The following is a 14,977-nucleotide window of genomic DNA, read 5'->3' as shown; positions in this document are numbered from 1 at the left end:
TGGAGGCAAGTTGGAGTTTTGTGCCCCCCTATACACACACACACCTTAAAGAATTATAGAGAATTAAGAGCTTGGCGGCTCTTTTAAGTCATGGGGCTGGCATTTTTTATATCTTCTCGTAGGATTGGGGGGCTCTCCTTGACCCAAGGTGGTCAGCCCTGCCATGGCCATCATATTTATTGTATGCCCATTGACATATTTGTGGCTTGTATGTTCTGAATATTTGTGTTATCTCTGGTAATACAAGAAATAGACTCAAATAGTATATGCAAGGATTTCTGTGCATGTGTGTAAAATAATAAACATGTGGCCTGACCTGTAGGCACATGTTTATGGTAGCATGTGCCTAAAACCCACTTACATACAATCTGCTGCATATGTAGTGCATATGTGCACATTAGGACAATTACACCAAATAAAAGCAGAATGTAGTTTACTGTGGTAAAATTATGTATTTTTTCTGTATTATTTTCAAACATTAACACATTCTTCCCACATTTTACTATCCTACACATCTTAGATTGTATAATATAAGACTGTGTGTACAAGACAGTACACACATACCCAACAAATTATAGTCTCTGGGCTCAACAGACTCCAGACACAGCAATTCCAAAGTACTACAAGTCCCAGGCACTGCATGAAAGCTCCAAGAGCGTGCACCTACAATATAACAGGCAACCCGAACATATCACTACAGAAAGGATACCTCAATATTATGGAGAAAGCCCATAATCATATTATCAAAATAATGGGGTAAATTTGGGATTTTTTTTTTAGAAATAGTGATGTTTCCCATAGCAACCAATCAGACTCTATTATCTTCTAGAAGCAGCCAGATAAATGTTAAGTAGAATCTGATTGGTTGCTATGAGCAACATCACCAGTTCTAAAAAAACTGGTGGACAAAGCCCATAATCATATTGTTAAAATAATGAGGTAAATTTACTAAGATGGGAGTTTTTTTTAGAACTGTTGATGTTGCCCATAGCAACCAATCAGATTCTATTATCTTCTAGAAGCAGCTAGATAAATGTTAAGTAGAATCTGATTGGTTGGTATGAGCAACATCACCAGTTCTAAAAAAAACTCCCACTTTAGTAAATTTACCCCAATATTGGCAGCATTAGTCACACTTTGTAATTAGTATATGTCCTTTCGGAATAAAATCTTGTACTATACATTACAATAAGCAGTTAGTTGACAAGAAGGACGAACACATCTTGGTTTTAGAGACCTTTGAACCAACAGAAAATATAGGTGTTTTTGCCAATGATTTGGAGATTCCTGAGTTTTTAATAAGCCAATAAAATATATGGAATGAGACAGTAGATCATGGGAATATTATTCAGAATCTTTGAGAGTGTTGACATATTACACTATTATTTTTCCTTTTTTTTTTTTGCTAAGCCCGGATGTGCTGACGATAATGCAGTGAAGCCTCAAATAGGTATTTGTAGCTTAGTGCCTGAGAAACAAAGATTTATGAAATAGAATCTGCCATTGGCTCTTTCTATTATTCTGTGAAAGTCATTATGTCTCTTTGCATTGCTGGGGAATTTTTCATATTTTCTCCTGTACTTCTAGCTTTCCTGCAAAAGACAGCACATTTTTATTCACAAACCAACATATTTTACTCAGTCCATTAGATCCATGTGTGTGTGTGAAAAGACTGCTTGTTTAATCTATCTGAGACAGAGGTTTTTATAGCAATTCATTGGGAAGGTTCTCATTTTTTAGAAGTCAAGTGGCGATTATTTTGTGACCTAGCAACTCCTGCAAGAACTATCCAGGTTTTAATTCTGGTTATTGGGCGCTGTATCTAAACAGTAGAAGCTGTAATACTTCTGCATGGAGTAGATATTACCACAAACATGGTCTGCATCTGACATCAATCTTCTCAGTGAATCTTATTATACAGTACCTTGTAGGTTCATACGCAAGGGTGCTTTTCATGTGCCAATGATATTAAATAATGTATAATCTGCGCTACTCACTTGCTCAACACAGCATAACCAGGATCACTGAACCCTATCAAAAATGAACCTACAGTACACATGAGTGAATGCAGAATGGTCCATGCATGATGCATGTCCTATTGTTTTGCATCTATGGTCCATGCAGTGATCATTAAACGGTTGGAAGTATGGTTGAGGTGTTCCTCATAGGGTTCAAACACACCAATTTGATGTGCTGATTATGGCAGAACATAGTACTGAAGTAAGAAAAGACCCTCAGTAAAAAATGCATAAACCTACAGTAACTACAATTCTTTTTTGTCATACTACTGTGTTTGGATACAGGTCCCAAAGTTTAGCAATATATATGGATATTGTAGATCTGTTGTTAGCATACTTCCAAGGTATTTTGTCGCAACAGTGTGATGTTACATTTTTTATATTTCAGAGTGTTATACCATTCATCAATTGCATACTGATACTGCTGCCAATGATGTTTATGAAGATGCGTTTACTGCACTGACAAATTTCATTTACCAAGTGCACTGCATGATCACCTAAATCAATTTGGTTTTGCACAAGTATGCCAATATGGACTGCCTAGCACGATGCAAGCCTACTGTATTATCTGTTTTCTGTAGATGCCCCAACAAACTAGATTTAGGTATATGCAATGGCAAAAAAATCTGACCATTGTGCCAAGTAATTGTTTCATTGAAACCCAACCGCCTACCATACTTATCATTGAATTTCTGTGCAACAATAGTGCATGGCTTAGCCTGATTTATAGATTAAATGAACCATGAGAGTCACTGGCCATCGAGCAGAGTTGCGGCTTTATAGTGTAAATTGCATCCCATTTCAGTCTGGGGCATACTTGACACCTTCGGCAAATCCCTCTTGGAGATCTGTGGATTTCCCTCTGTGACATTATGCAGCAATTCCCTGGGTTAGTGACATTGGGGGTGAAGCCATGATGACAGGATTCATAGCGATTTGCATAATCATGTCCTGCCCACTTCACCTAAGAAATGGTGGTGGGCGACGCATTGTGAGAGAGTTGCCCACTTTTCTGTGAGCTGGGATATTTTCACTTATGTACAGGTCTCCCAGAAGATCCAAGGAAGTGGTCAAGTATGGGTTAAGGGGGTCATTCCGACCCATTTGCATGCAGCGGTTTATCGCTGCGGTGCGAACATTTCCGGAATGCGCATGCACGGCGGCCGCAATGCACGTGCGCGATGTTGCCTGGCGACAGGGGTCGCCGGGTTACGTCGCGTCCTACGAAGAAAGCGGTTGCAGAGCCGACCGCAAGAAGATTGACAGGAAGAAGGCGTTACTGGGCGGATCCGGACCGTTGGCTGCCGTTTTCGGGGAGTGGTAAGGAAAACACAGGAGTGTCCAGGAGAACAGAGGGCGGATGTCTGACGTCAAAGCTGGCTCCAGCATCGCACAGATCGTCGCACAGGGTAAGTAGGTATAGGGATGGTCTTGTTCTGCTTGAATTTTTTTTAGCTTAGCAGGGCTGCACAAGCGATCGAGCCCTGCTAAGCTAAAATACACTCCCCCATAGGCGTGGACTAGTTGATCGCAGCAGCAGCAGCAGCAAAAAGTTGCTGGCTGCGATCAACTCAGAATGATCACCAAAGTCCAGTCCTGATTTCAGCTTAGATCTGCTGCAAATTTCAAGGCTTTTAGTGGCGTAAAAATGGATAAGTATGTTTCTGTAAAGCAAGTGACTTCTCTAACAATGCACCATCTCCACCCTACATCTATTCTCAAAAATCTGATTGAAAAATAAAATCTTAGTTTTGCTCTGTTTTACAAAAGCAGATCCATTCTGTACTTAGCAAGCAATCTCCTAGCATCAATCACTGCACACACTGCTGCCCATCTGCAGATCACTCTTCCCAAGCTTACCCATTGGATGGGCCTGTACCATTATCCTGTGCACTCCTAGCTGTTTGTTGGGAGGTAAGTCACAGCTGCTGAGGAATGCATTTCCAAAATGATTTTACTGGAGAAAAGTTAGAGACTGCCTAGCTTACAAAGTGCTGGGCCCTCTTTTTTCCAGTGCTGTGTGCACCCTGGGCCTGACTCAGATGTGGCTGGATTTAGCATCACTACTGCTAGTATATGGTAACGCAGCAGGAGGCGTCTGATATAAGTAAACAAGTCCTACATGCATGTGTGATCCAGTGTTGTATCTACGGACGCAGCATTGGACCACTTGCGACACCATCGGCCGGCCGGGTGACCCAGCTCCATCCAAGAGGCCAGGAAATCTCCATCACAATCCAGAGACCCTGACCTTGGCACTCCCTAAAAATGTAGGAAACACATCTCTGTTTTGTGAAGAGGTTGCTGTCGACACCCCTTACCCACCCCCCAAATGGCTGTAGACTATCAATCACTTGACATCTGCAGCTGTTCTGCATCCAACAACGCAGGACCCATACTGCATATGTGCAGTACAGGTCCGGAGTACTTTGCATCTGCTGCCACAGTTGCTTTGGGATCTTATTCAGGCTCTCTGTCTCAACTGGCTCATATAAAGGGCCTAATTCATGTCTATATGCTAATGCACTAGCAAGTGTGATTTTCTAGGCTATGGAACTTCTAATGTTAGCAAGTGAAGCTCCGCCCAGAAATGAAAAGAGATGCCTTCCAGAGCTACCTCAACTCATTCGCAATTGCGTACACATTTGCAGCTCACACTCAAAAATTAGGAACATCGAGGTTAACGGTAGCCCTATGGCTATGCAGACCGGACACAGCAGTAGCGACTCAGACACCATGTTTTTGCACGTACGAGCTCGCAGATGATGGCAGATACACGCCCAATAAATGGATATGACACACCTGTATTTACCCAACCACTGCCTATAAACTCCCCGATAATACCCCAAAATGGTCACTTTATGTCAATCACTTGAAGCGGCAACTTGACGCATGCACATTGCGATTGTGGTGCACGCGCAGCCTGCTGATAATTGCTCCATTGCATGATGATCGGCCATTGCGTACAAACATGAATAAGGCACAAAATGTCGTGAGGTACTGTGTGAATAATTTGTGTTCAAAAATGACCTAGCCATGCATACTAATACAGTCAGCTAGGCTACCCTTGTGGCTAACACAGTGGAGTAGGTGATATTCCTCTCTACAGCTAATCTCCTTCATGAATCAGAGAACGTAGACCGAGCAGGTGGGGGACAGGATTTGAAAGAAGACTAGCCAGTAATTGTTGCCAGGAATAAAGCTTAACATTGTAGCACAAGTACCCCAAATATTGTCAAAGGTAGTGGAAAGAGTATTCATCTGAAAGTAACAACTTAGCCAGTCTAGCAGCTATATCATTTACTTTAGTATAAAAAATCCCAACAAATACTGTAAAATGGAATTCGCATCAGTCATAAAAGCGAGAAGCATGAAGAAAATGCATGTGTTACACAAGCCTCTGGTAAGCATGCCAATCACAACAATTTTATATACCTAGCACGGCTTGTGGTTTCATGATGTCACCAGAATCGCACAGCTAATTTCCTATGGCCATTTCCAAAAAGGAAATCCAAAAGTTTCAGTTTTCAAGTAAGTGAAAAATCTGTTTGTTGTCAATAACATATAATTATTTCCCCAGGTGTCAGGTAATATTCATTTTTAAAGATTTTAAGGCTATATACCAGACTCTCTTAAGGTTTAGAACCAGTCTGTTAATGGAAATACTAGGAAGAAAGGTTAGTTCTCATTTACAGTTGCTTGTAAGTGCATCTGTGCTACATAAAAATCACTTCCCATCTGTATTTCACACTTGTACAGCCTTGTGCTTGGATCAGGGGTGTTACCATAAATGTGTATGTAATACAACAAACCTCCTAACATTCTATTTCAAAGGATCAGGACAGAGGGTGTGGCCATTCCATGGCAGGGGCATGTCCACATCACTGAAAGGCGTGGCCACACTGCAGGGAGTTCAATGCCCCTTATCACCCATTGGTAAGCTATGCAGAGTAGTGGTGAAAGGGAAACACCTCCCATCTCCTGGGCTGATCGGGACAATACTATCTTGATTGTGATGGTGGGACAGAGCTCTCAAATGGTCACTTTCCTGACAAAATCTGGATGGTTGGGAGGTACAGTGAGGATAAGCAGACTCAGTCTGAGTGTTATAGAAATCATCAAATATATTATTTATTATATGGATATTTTGCATTTACCACATTGCAATCTTTGGAGTTGATGATTATGATTGTTCCAGTTCTCCTCCAGGAGCATGAATACGTACATTAGAGTTACGGTCACACCTATCCTCTGATGTGGGCAACTCAGAATATACATGTGAAAACACAGGTGTGCTGATTGCATATTTGCTCATATGCAAACAATGTATCTTTATGTTCAACTCTAATTCAGGCCAATAATTGTATTCCTAGTCCCCATTTCCTAGTCTGACAGCAAGTTAATTTACACAGAGCTAAGAACATGAGCTTGTAAAGTGCACATTAGGAAGGGCCTATTTGAACTAATGACTGTAATATAATTAATGGATTCAATTTAGATACGAGTGATGGTTCTCTTAGTTAGCTTTTCATATTATAAGTTTCTTTGTTTTTCACTTACAATGCAGTTATAAATCATGTTTGCTTTATCATTTTACTGATGCATGACTGAAAGGACTAATTAAGAGCAGGGCTACAGTACAAGGCCATCATTTTTAATTATATACACTAAAATCAAAGTCTAATAAAGGTCAGTAAATAGATAAGACAAAATAAGTGTACAAAATAAAAAAAAAACATGGATATATGAACTTTGTTTATATTTGAGCGGACTGTTCCATTAGGACCTTGTACAGGTTGCCAAAGAAGATTTGAGAGAGGGGTGCTTTCCGCATCTGCCAGTGGTGCAAGCAGCAGTGCAGCCTGAAGGAGTCTTCTGAGGGTAGGGAAGAGGACAGAAGGTGTGGCCTAGAATCATTAGAAACCCCTCAGGCGGTAGCAGCACACAATAAAAGTGACATAGGCAGGTCCCCTTTTTAAGTATTATGACAGTGTTGTGAGTTTTGCTTTATTAGAGGGAAAAGAATGAAGGCTGCAACAGGTAAATCCTGGGCTGAGGTGAAAAAATGAGGAACGCATGAGAAATTTGTTATAAGCAGTTGAGATAAAGACAAAAAAAATTAATTTCCCTACTGCACACTTCTACAAATGAAATACAGATGTGTCATCTTACATCTTTGCTCCATGCACTACAAGTCGTGTTACACATAATGCGTGAGTGTCGTGTGACTCGGAAGCAGCGAGCGTCTTTATTTGAGGGGTTTTTCTGTGATAATATGTTTTACACGTAAAGTAATGTAATATGATTCACAAGCAGCTTCTGCGGATTAAAATGATATGCAGCATGCCTACATCCTGTGTGTCACTGCGACTGTATTTGCATACAAAATGCTATGCTACAGTGTTTTCATGGAAAACACTTTAACATGGAATTTCGGATGCAGATAGAACCGCTATTACATTGCTTGTGTGTCCTATTACATTACATTAAATGCATATAAAGACACTCAGCACTACCGAGTGCCGCCACGGCATAGCGCAACTTCAAGGGCTGTTTAGCGTGACTGCAGCAAGTATGTAAGAGGACACATCTGTATGTAGACAAAAAGGATGAATGATTATATTAATGTGTGCATGGCCGTAACTAGAGAGGGCGGGGTGGGGGGGGGGGGCTAGGGGGTCACGTGCCACGGGTGCTGTACTGTAGGGGGCACTAGGAAGTCCGTTTGTGGTGCTGTACTGCTCCGGCTGCCTCCTGTTGTGGGGAAAGAGCAATAGCTGTCACTAGTTGACAGCCTGGTGACCTGCTGTGGGATGCCGGTAGCGTCTAGCCGGGTACCGGTTCCAGGCGCTCACGGTGCTTCCTGGTTACAGTTGCTGCAGCATGCTTGTGACGTCACACGCACGCCGTGGCAGCTGAAACCAGGAAGCACGAATTACTTCTTTGCCCCGGGTGACAGGAATCCTAGTTTCGGCCCTGATGTGTGCAAATATCCTTGTCAAACACATGAAAAAAGGGGGTGGCAGGACCATTTCTAGCACTGAATTGTTAGAACTGCATGGCAAACTTTAAAAGGAAACAATGTTATGTATTAAAATCACTGAGTATACTCCAGTCACCAGCAGGGATGGGCAGGATTATCTAACACTATGTAGCGGATAAATGGTGATGTAACGTTTAGTGAAACAAAATATATACTTGGGAATAGTTACCTCATCAAATGGTACAAAGCTGCACATGTCTGCAGTTTTAGGGCCGTGAATGATTTGCTGTCTAGTAAAGAGTAAAACATGATGTTATGTAAGTCCCATATCACTTTACTCATGTTGAGATGGTGAAACAGGTTATTTAGTCCCAGGGTCTAATTGAGTTTGAGTGCATGTGATATAATTATGGCAAATAGTACTGAATTCCAGTGAGCTTTTCAGGGTATATAAAACTGTGAATTTAAATAATATCAAATTGTATGAGAGAGAAGGGGCATTCGTTCAAAATGCTGTTATCTATGCAAGTGATTTTTTCATCCCTATTTCAAACTGTTCCTACATTAACAATAAAAGAGCAGCAACCAGCATTTACCTTACTCTAACACTGTCTCTAAATTAACCGTATAATTTGCTATTTCACCATAATTATCTAAAAATACTTAAGATGACCCCAATTTGACCAAAATCAGTGATTCTGAATCAGAGGCGTCATTGAGTGCAGTGGCGACCGGTGCAGGAGTGCACACTAAGTGCGCGGCGAAGCCGAGTGCAGCAAAAGGAGAATGTCCTCACTGGCAGGGGGCGTGGCCTCACATATTGACCACCGTTTCATCACTCCGGGGCTGCCCCCAGGGACCAGTGCAAGTGCTGTGATGGCTCCTGCACAGAGACAGGAGAAGGGTGCTGCACGTAATGTGGGTGGGTGACACCAGGGTGCGGCCGCACCCCCCACACCCTTCTTGTGACACCACTGTTCTGAACTGATATTTACATGAAAAGTCATCTACGTGTCTTCTATGTGTTAAATCTGCAAAAAGAACTTAATGGTCAATTTAGCAAATGTAGAAAATATTCTCTTTGTATCTTTTGACTATATAAACTCTAGTGTTTATTAAGTGTTACGTATTTCGGGGGTCATTCCGAGTTGATCGCACGTAGCAACTTTTTGCTGCTCATGCGATCAACTAGACGCCGCCTATGGGGGAGTGTATTTTAGCATAGCAAGGCTGCGATCGCTTGTGCATCCCTGCTATGCTAAAAATGTTTTGTGTGAAACAAGACTAGCCCTGCAGTTACTTACCCTGTGCAATGTATCCAGCGATGAAGGTCCCGGAATTGACGTCAGACATCCACCCTCCAAACGCCTGGACACGCCTGCGTTCACTGCTCCACTCTCAGAAAACGGTCAGTTGACGCCCCGGAATGCCTTCCGCCTGTCACTGTTCTTGCGATCGCGGCAGCGATCGCTTTCGTTGTTATTCCTGTTGTTGCCCAGCGACAGCCGTTGCTGGGCAAAGACGCGTGTGAGCAATGCTGTCGGCGCACATGCGCAGAACCGACCCGTTCGCACCACTGGGACAAACAGCAGCGTGCGAATGGGTCAGAATGACCCCCTTAGTGTCCACTTCTTATGCAGAGCTTTAAAGAGAATATTAAACCAATCACATTGGCAATTCCCAGTGCATGTGACATAATGACTTAAAGTACCGGAGGAAAATGTTCCTTTCTATGTAGTGGGGTGTCTCTCCAGGTGGACATGGGTGCCATCATAGCAGTTACTTACTGTATGTACACTACCTTGCCCACCCCTGTCCAGCCTCTTCAGTTGTAAGGAGACACAGGTCAACAAAATGCACATGAATAGTATGGAAATGCATATCTTGTGCAAAAAAAAAGGTGATGTACATTCAACACTAATTGAGGCCCTTTGTGTGTAAGCACGTCATGGTCAAAACTGTGCAGATGGACCTTACCGTACTATAATAATTCTTATTATCCTTTCTTTATATTGTGCAACAAGGGATCCGCAGCACCCAATTATAGAGTACATAAATGAAAACTCAAATCAGGACAATGACGACTTACAGTTGAAGACAATGGGGGTCATTCCGAGTTGATCGCTAGCTGCCGTTGTTTACAGCGCAGCGATCAGGCAAAAAATTGGCACTTCTGCGCATGCGTATGGCGCGCAGTGCGCACGCGCAACGTACTTTCACAAAAGCCGATGCAGTTTCACACAAGGTCTAGCGACGCGTTTCAGTCGTACTGCTGATCGTGAGTGATTGACAGGAAGTGGGTGTTTCTGGGTGGTAACCGACCGTTTTCGGGGAGTGAGTGAAAAAAACGCAGACGTGCCCGATAAAAATGCAGGAGTGTCTGAGAAAACGGGGGAGTGGCTGGCCGAACGCAGGGCGTGTTTGTGACGTCAAAACAGGAACTAAACAGACTGAAGTGATCGCTAGCTAGGAGTAAGTCTCGAGCTACTCTGAAACGGCATCTTTTTTTGTAGCAATGCTGCAATCCTTTCGTTCGCACTTCTGCTAAGCTAAGATACACTCCCAGAGGGCGGCGGCCTAGCGTTTGCACTGCTGCTAAAAGCAGCTAGCGAGCGATCAACTCGGAATGAGGGCCAATATACAGTAGGACGAGTACAGGTTAAATAACACTGACATAAGTATTTAGGGTGGCAGCAAACCGTGGGATTTGGTGCCGTCGAGGATGGTTTAAGTATGAGAAGGATAAGCACATGAGGGTTGAGGGACCTGCTCGTGAGAGCTTACATTCTAAAGGGGAGAGGCAGAAAGACAGGGGTGACACAGATGGGGTAGACAGTGAGCTTGGAACAGAGGGTTAGGATGAGATTAGGCTGGGTTTGGGGAAGAAGTGGGTCTTGAGAGCCCATTTGAAGTTTTGTAGAGCTATACTATAATTAAATTTACTGTAACATAATTAATTGCATTTTGAAAACTTTTCTTTATGTTAATTTACAAAGGGCAGAGAATAAGAACAGACAATGGGAATTGCATTGAATGTACATACTTTTACTACACAATCAATATTGATAAATAGGGACATTTTTAAGGACAAATCTTCGCGCTTAGATTGCTGTCTTACCTCTCTCTCCTTTAGCTTCATGGCAAGAACTAGCTGATGTCTGTGGTTAGTAAGTGCCTCCCGAAAATTTCCTTTGGAAAAGAATGCAGATCCCAGATTCCCATAGGCTCGGCATTCTCCCGTCTGGTCACCTACATTACATTAAGACAATATGGTTATACACAAACTAGCTCAGTGTGATAGAAAAACATGGACTATATAAAAACATTCATCCACAAGACATTCACTCTATGTAGAATATAAAACCATGGATAATTTGTACAGTACTAGGTAAAACATTTCTTCGTTACAGTATAAATAGCATTCACACCATAGCTATGTTTGTAGTACAGCAGTTGCCAATACTTACTTCACAGCACCAGAAAAAGATGATGACATAACAGAAACATACTGTAACAATATAACAGGTGGAGGAAGTTCATACAGCTTAATACTAAAACAACTATTGTGACATAATAGTTTTAATTAATTTTTTTTGTAACATAAACATTCTATTTCATAATTGAACATGTTAACTTATTTAAGGGAAAATATGACATTTATTTTCAAACAATTTTTTTTTATTGTAATATTTATCCATTATCCATTCATTTCTTTTCTGTTATCATAACACTAAAGTTTTTAGACCATAAATCTTAAATGAGACCAGATGCTTGTTGTATAGTTGCATGCAAAAGTTTAGGCACCCCTATTCAAATTGCATGGTTTTACTGATTTTTAAAGGAAAAAAAAAAGGTAACATAACCTCTGCATAGAACAAAGTTAAACACTACTGCACCATTTATATGCATAGTTATTATTCAAAATGACTCTCTTGTGCATGCAGCCATTAACTGGTGCTTTTAGGCTGGGGCCACACATAGCGGCACAGTGGGTCTCGTTCAGCAGAACCCGCATGGTCGGAAGAAGTCTGCACAAGCACTCCTACGCGGCTGTCTACACATATGTGGCGGGGCTGCAGCCGCCGGATCCAAACGCAGCATGCTGCGGTTGAGCCGGATGACAGGACCATGGGATTTCAAGTTGAACACATACATTTGAAGGTATTTGTTTACACAGTGCGGCTGTCATGGCGCTGGTTGGATCCTGTTCTGAACAGGATCCAAGTGAGCATAAAACCCTCCTTATGGCCATCACTATGTGTGGCCCCAGCCTTAGTGTAGGTTCGTTTTAGGGGCATTTTCATCATTGTGACATGGCCACTCCCTTAATGTGATGTGACCACACCCCCTTTCAGAGGAGGAGTGACCGTGTCCGGATTTAAAAAAATTCAATCCTGAAAGGTATTTAAGGATAATTTATAAGCTGGCAAAAAAAAGTCAACACAATTCACAATTATGCCTATTTATCTTTAAAAAAACATTTCAAGGGGAATGCCCACCAGAAAGTCAACCTGCATCTAGTTTGTAGATTTAGAGAGCTACCAGAATATGTGCATGCAGGAAAGAGTGAAGATATCTTCTCAAACTCCAAAGCATTTCCTACATTGCTTACAGCCTACAGATGTGCATTTTTATCAAATACATCGTACTGAAAGCACAGCATGTGCTCCAATCATCAGCCTGATTCTGAAGTGGTCACAACTTCGATGGTGTCACAACTGAGCGGTTATCGGTACTCTGCGCATGTGATGCCGCTCACAGTGAGGAATCAGTCACTGAGTGATCGTCAGGAAGAGGCCTTTGAGAAGGTAACTGTAACTGGGCAAAAACGCAGGCGCGTTGTGACAGTTTTCAGGGAGTGTCTCAGTGTGCAACTGCGATCTCGTATGCATAAAACATGGCGCCAATATTGCAGCTCCCGTGGCCATTGTGCGCAGCCATGGAAGCACTCAGAGAGTCGATGTTCCTCGCATCAGCAGTTGCTGAGCATGTTGTGATAGCTTGGTGGGCACATCTGTTCATATGTGGTCAGCTACTACACTTGCAAAGAATTGCAGTTCCGTCAAGGAAAAGGATTGCTGTTGTGCTGGCATTGCAACCACATCTCAATCAAGACCTATATGTACAACTTCACCCATCAGACAATACAGGGCTGTATTGCATGATGGGAGTAGTTGTGTCTATCCTGTTAGAATGGCTGCATTTGAATTTTTGTAAATTAGTTGTAATGTAATATAAAATCTACATTTGCTTATTTCAATGGGATCTCTATTATAAAATGGTCATTCCTCCTCCAGGGATTTAACTTTTCATGACATAAATGATCTTTGACTAGTTACATTCTCTTAACTCTTTCTGCTAAAAATACTTTAAAAATTATATAAGGCAGCTATAGTTACCTCACAGGGAATGACTGTGAACATCTCTGCAGTGCATTCCTCAGTGATTGGTGAGGCCCAGTTTTGAGGTGCATACCTAATATGCATCAAATTCCATTTGGATTTTACACGTGACTAATGAAGCAATCTTGTTCACAAGTTCCTATCCTTATATCATTACTTTGGCTCATCATGAGATGGTTTTCTTGTAAAAACATTGACATCAGATTCAGAAGCAGCCATCTTCTTCACATCATTACACAAAATCATATGGGGAGCTACGGATAACACTGATAGAATACAATGTCAATCTTTTAATTCTCACTACAATTGTAGCCTTTATAACGTTCTGCACAGTTACGGTCATAGGACACAATCCACTTGAATATATATATATAAAAATATATATATCCCACGTAGAACCTCCGGCACTCCACAGGTGGCAAATAAAGACCTTGCTCCTGTGCCTTCCTCCCTGGGGGCTAACCCACAATACTGATACAGACAAAAATGAGGCGGCACTTGGAGACTGACGTAACTGGTGAAAAGTTGTATTAAACAACCTGTCTGTTTAATACAACTTTTCACCAGTTACGTCAGTCTCCAAGTGCCGCCTCATTTTTGTCTGTAAAAAAAAAAAAATATATATATATATATATATATATATATATATATATAATGCAACACAAATCAATAGTTTTCGACTCACAAGGTTTCTGCAGGTTATTATATACAGTATCTCTATTTCTGCTGAATTTATAGAATAAAAAAATTGTAAATGAACGCAAACACTTTGGGAATGGTAAACTCAGCACCAAAAATTTCTATAACTATGCAGATGTGTTGTAAGATTGGGAAAAAGCAAAGCTAGCGGCTTTCCGAGTCACTCGAACTGGTTTTAGCATGAGCAGTTTTATAGACTGCAGACGTGTCTCCCTGACAGACGCCAGCACTAACCCATTAAATTGCCATTTAATGGCTACAAACAGCCAAATTGCACTGACTTGGGTCACTGGAGGTTGACATCTCCGCCATGCAAGTTTGTAATACATGGCTTGTAAAACCTATTTACATACCCACACAGCAGAAAGGTGGGATGGGAGAGTTCACTAAATGGTGGTAAAAGTCTACCTCAAAATGAAAAATGTGATCTTGTGAAATGGCAAGGCTTATATGTGAGACTGTGATTTAATGATGTTGGTGTAGGCAGGAAGGAAAGCATATCTATTCTAAAGGTATTAAATCAACCTACTTGTCATCTTGTCTATCAAATGAAGAATGGCCTTTTATATACCACATAGTGATGATCTAAATAATAGCTGACCTACATAAAAATGATAATATGGGTCCTGTTTCAGAGTCACATACAGTTTGATAGCATCTTGGGGCGCACTGCGTGCTAGGAAATAAAGGCAGACCTCCTTCTGTGTTCAGGATTGGTTGTGTCTATGCAGCCGCACCACTCCTGTGCATCCGCTTGCAACAGTGTGGGCAACGCTATTAGTGGGCAACGCTACACTTGGTACAAGGTTTCCCCTAAACCTAATCTCACTTAAGAGCATCAATTGTCAGATGCACAAGAGGGTAACTATGAATAG

General features: G+C 41.7%; 1 protein-coding gene across 4 annotated transcripts in view; it reads right to left on the bottom strand.

Moving 5' to 3' along the window:
- The window catches only part of TTC28 (tetratricopeptide repeat domain 28), a 935,607-nt gene that overhangs the window by 401,209 nt on the left and 519,421 nt on the right, over window positions 1–14,977 (bottom strand). For all 4 annotated transcript variants that reach the window (XM_063913174.1, XM_063913173.1, XM_063913175.1 and 1 more), the window contains one exon: window positions 11,120–11,250. In XM_063913174.1, the coding sequence (XP_063769244.1) occupies window positions 11,120–11,250 (131 nt within the window). The remainder of the gene's footprint in view (window positions 1–11,119; window positions 11,251–14,977) is intronic.

The sequence above is a fragment of the Pseudophryne corroboree genome, chromosome 1 (assembly GCF_028390025.1).
Source record: "Pseudophryne corroboree isolate aPseCor3 chromosome 1, aPseCor3.hap2, whole genome shotgun sequence".
Classification (NCBI taxonomy): Eukaryota; Metazoa; Chordata; class Amphibia; order Anura; family Myobatrachidae; genus Pseudophryne; species Pseudophryne corroboree.
Note: the sequence above shows the minus strand (reverse complement) of the source record. Positions and strands in the feature narration are given on the sequence as shown.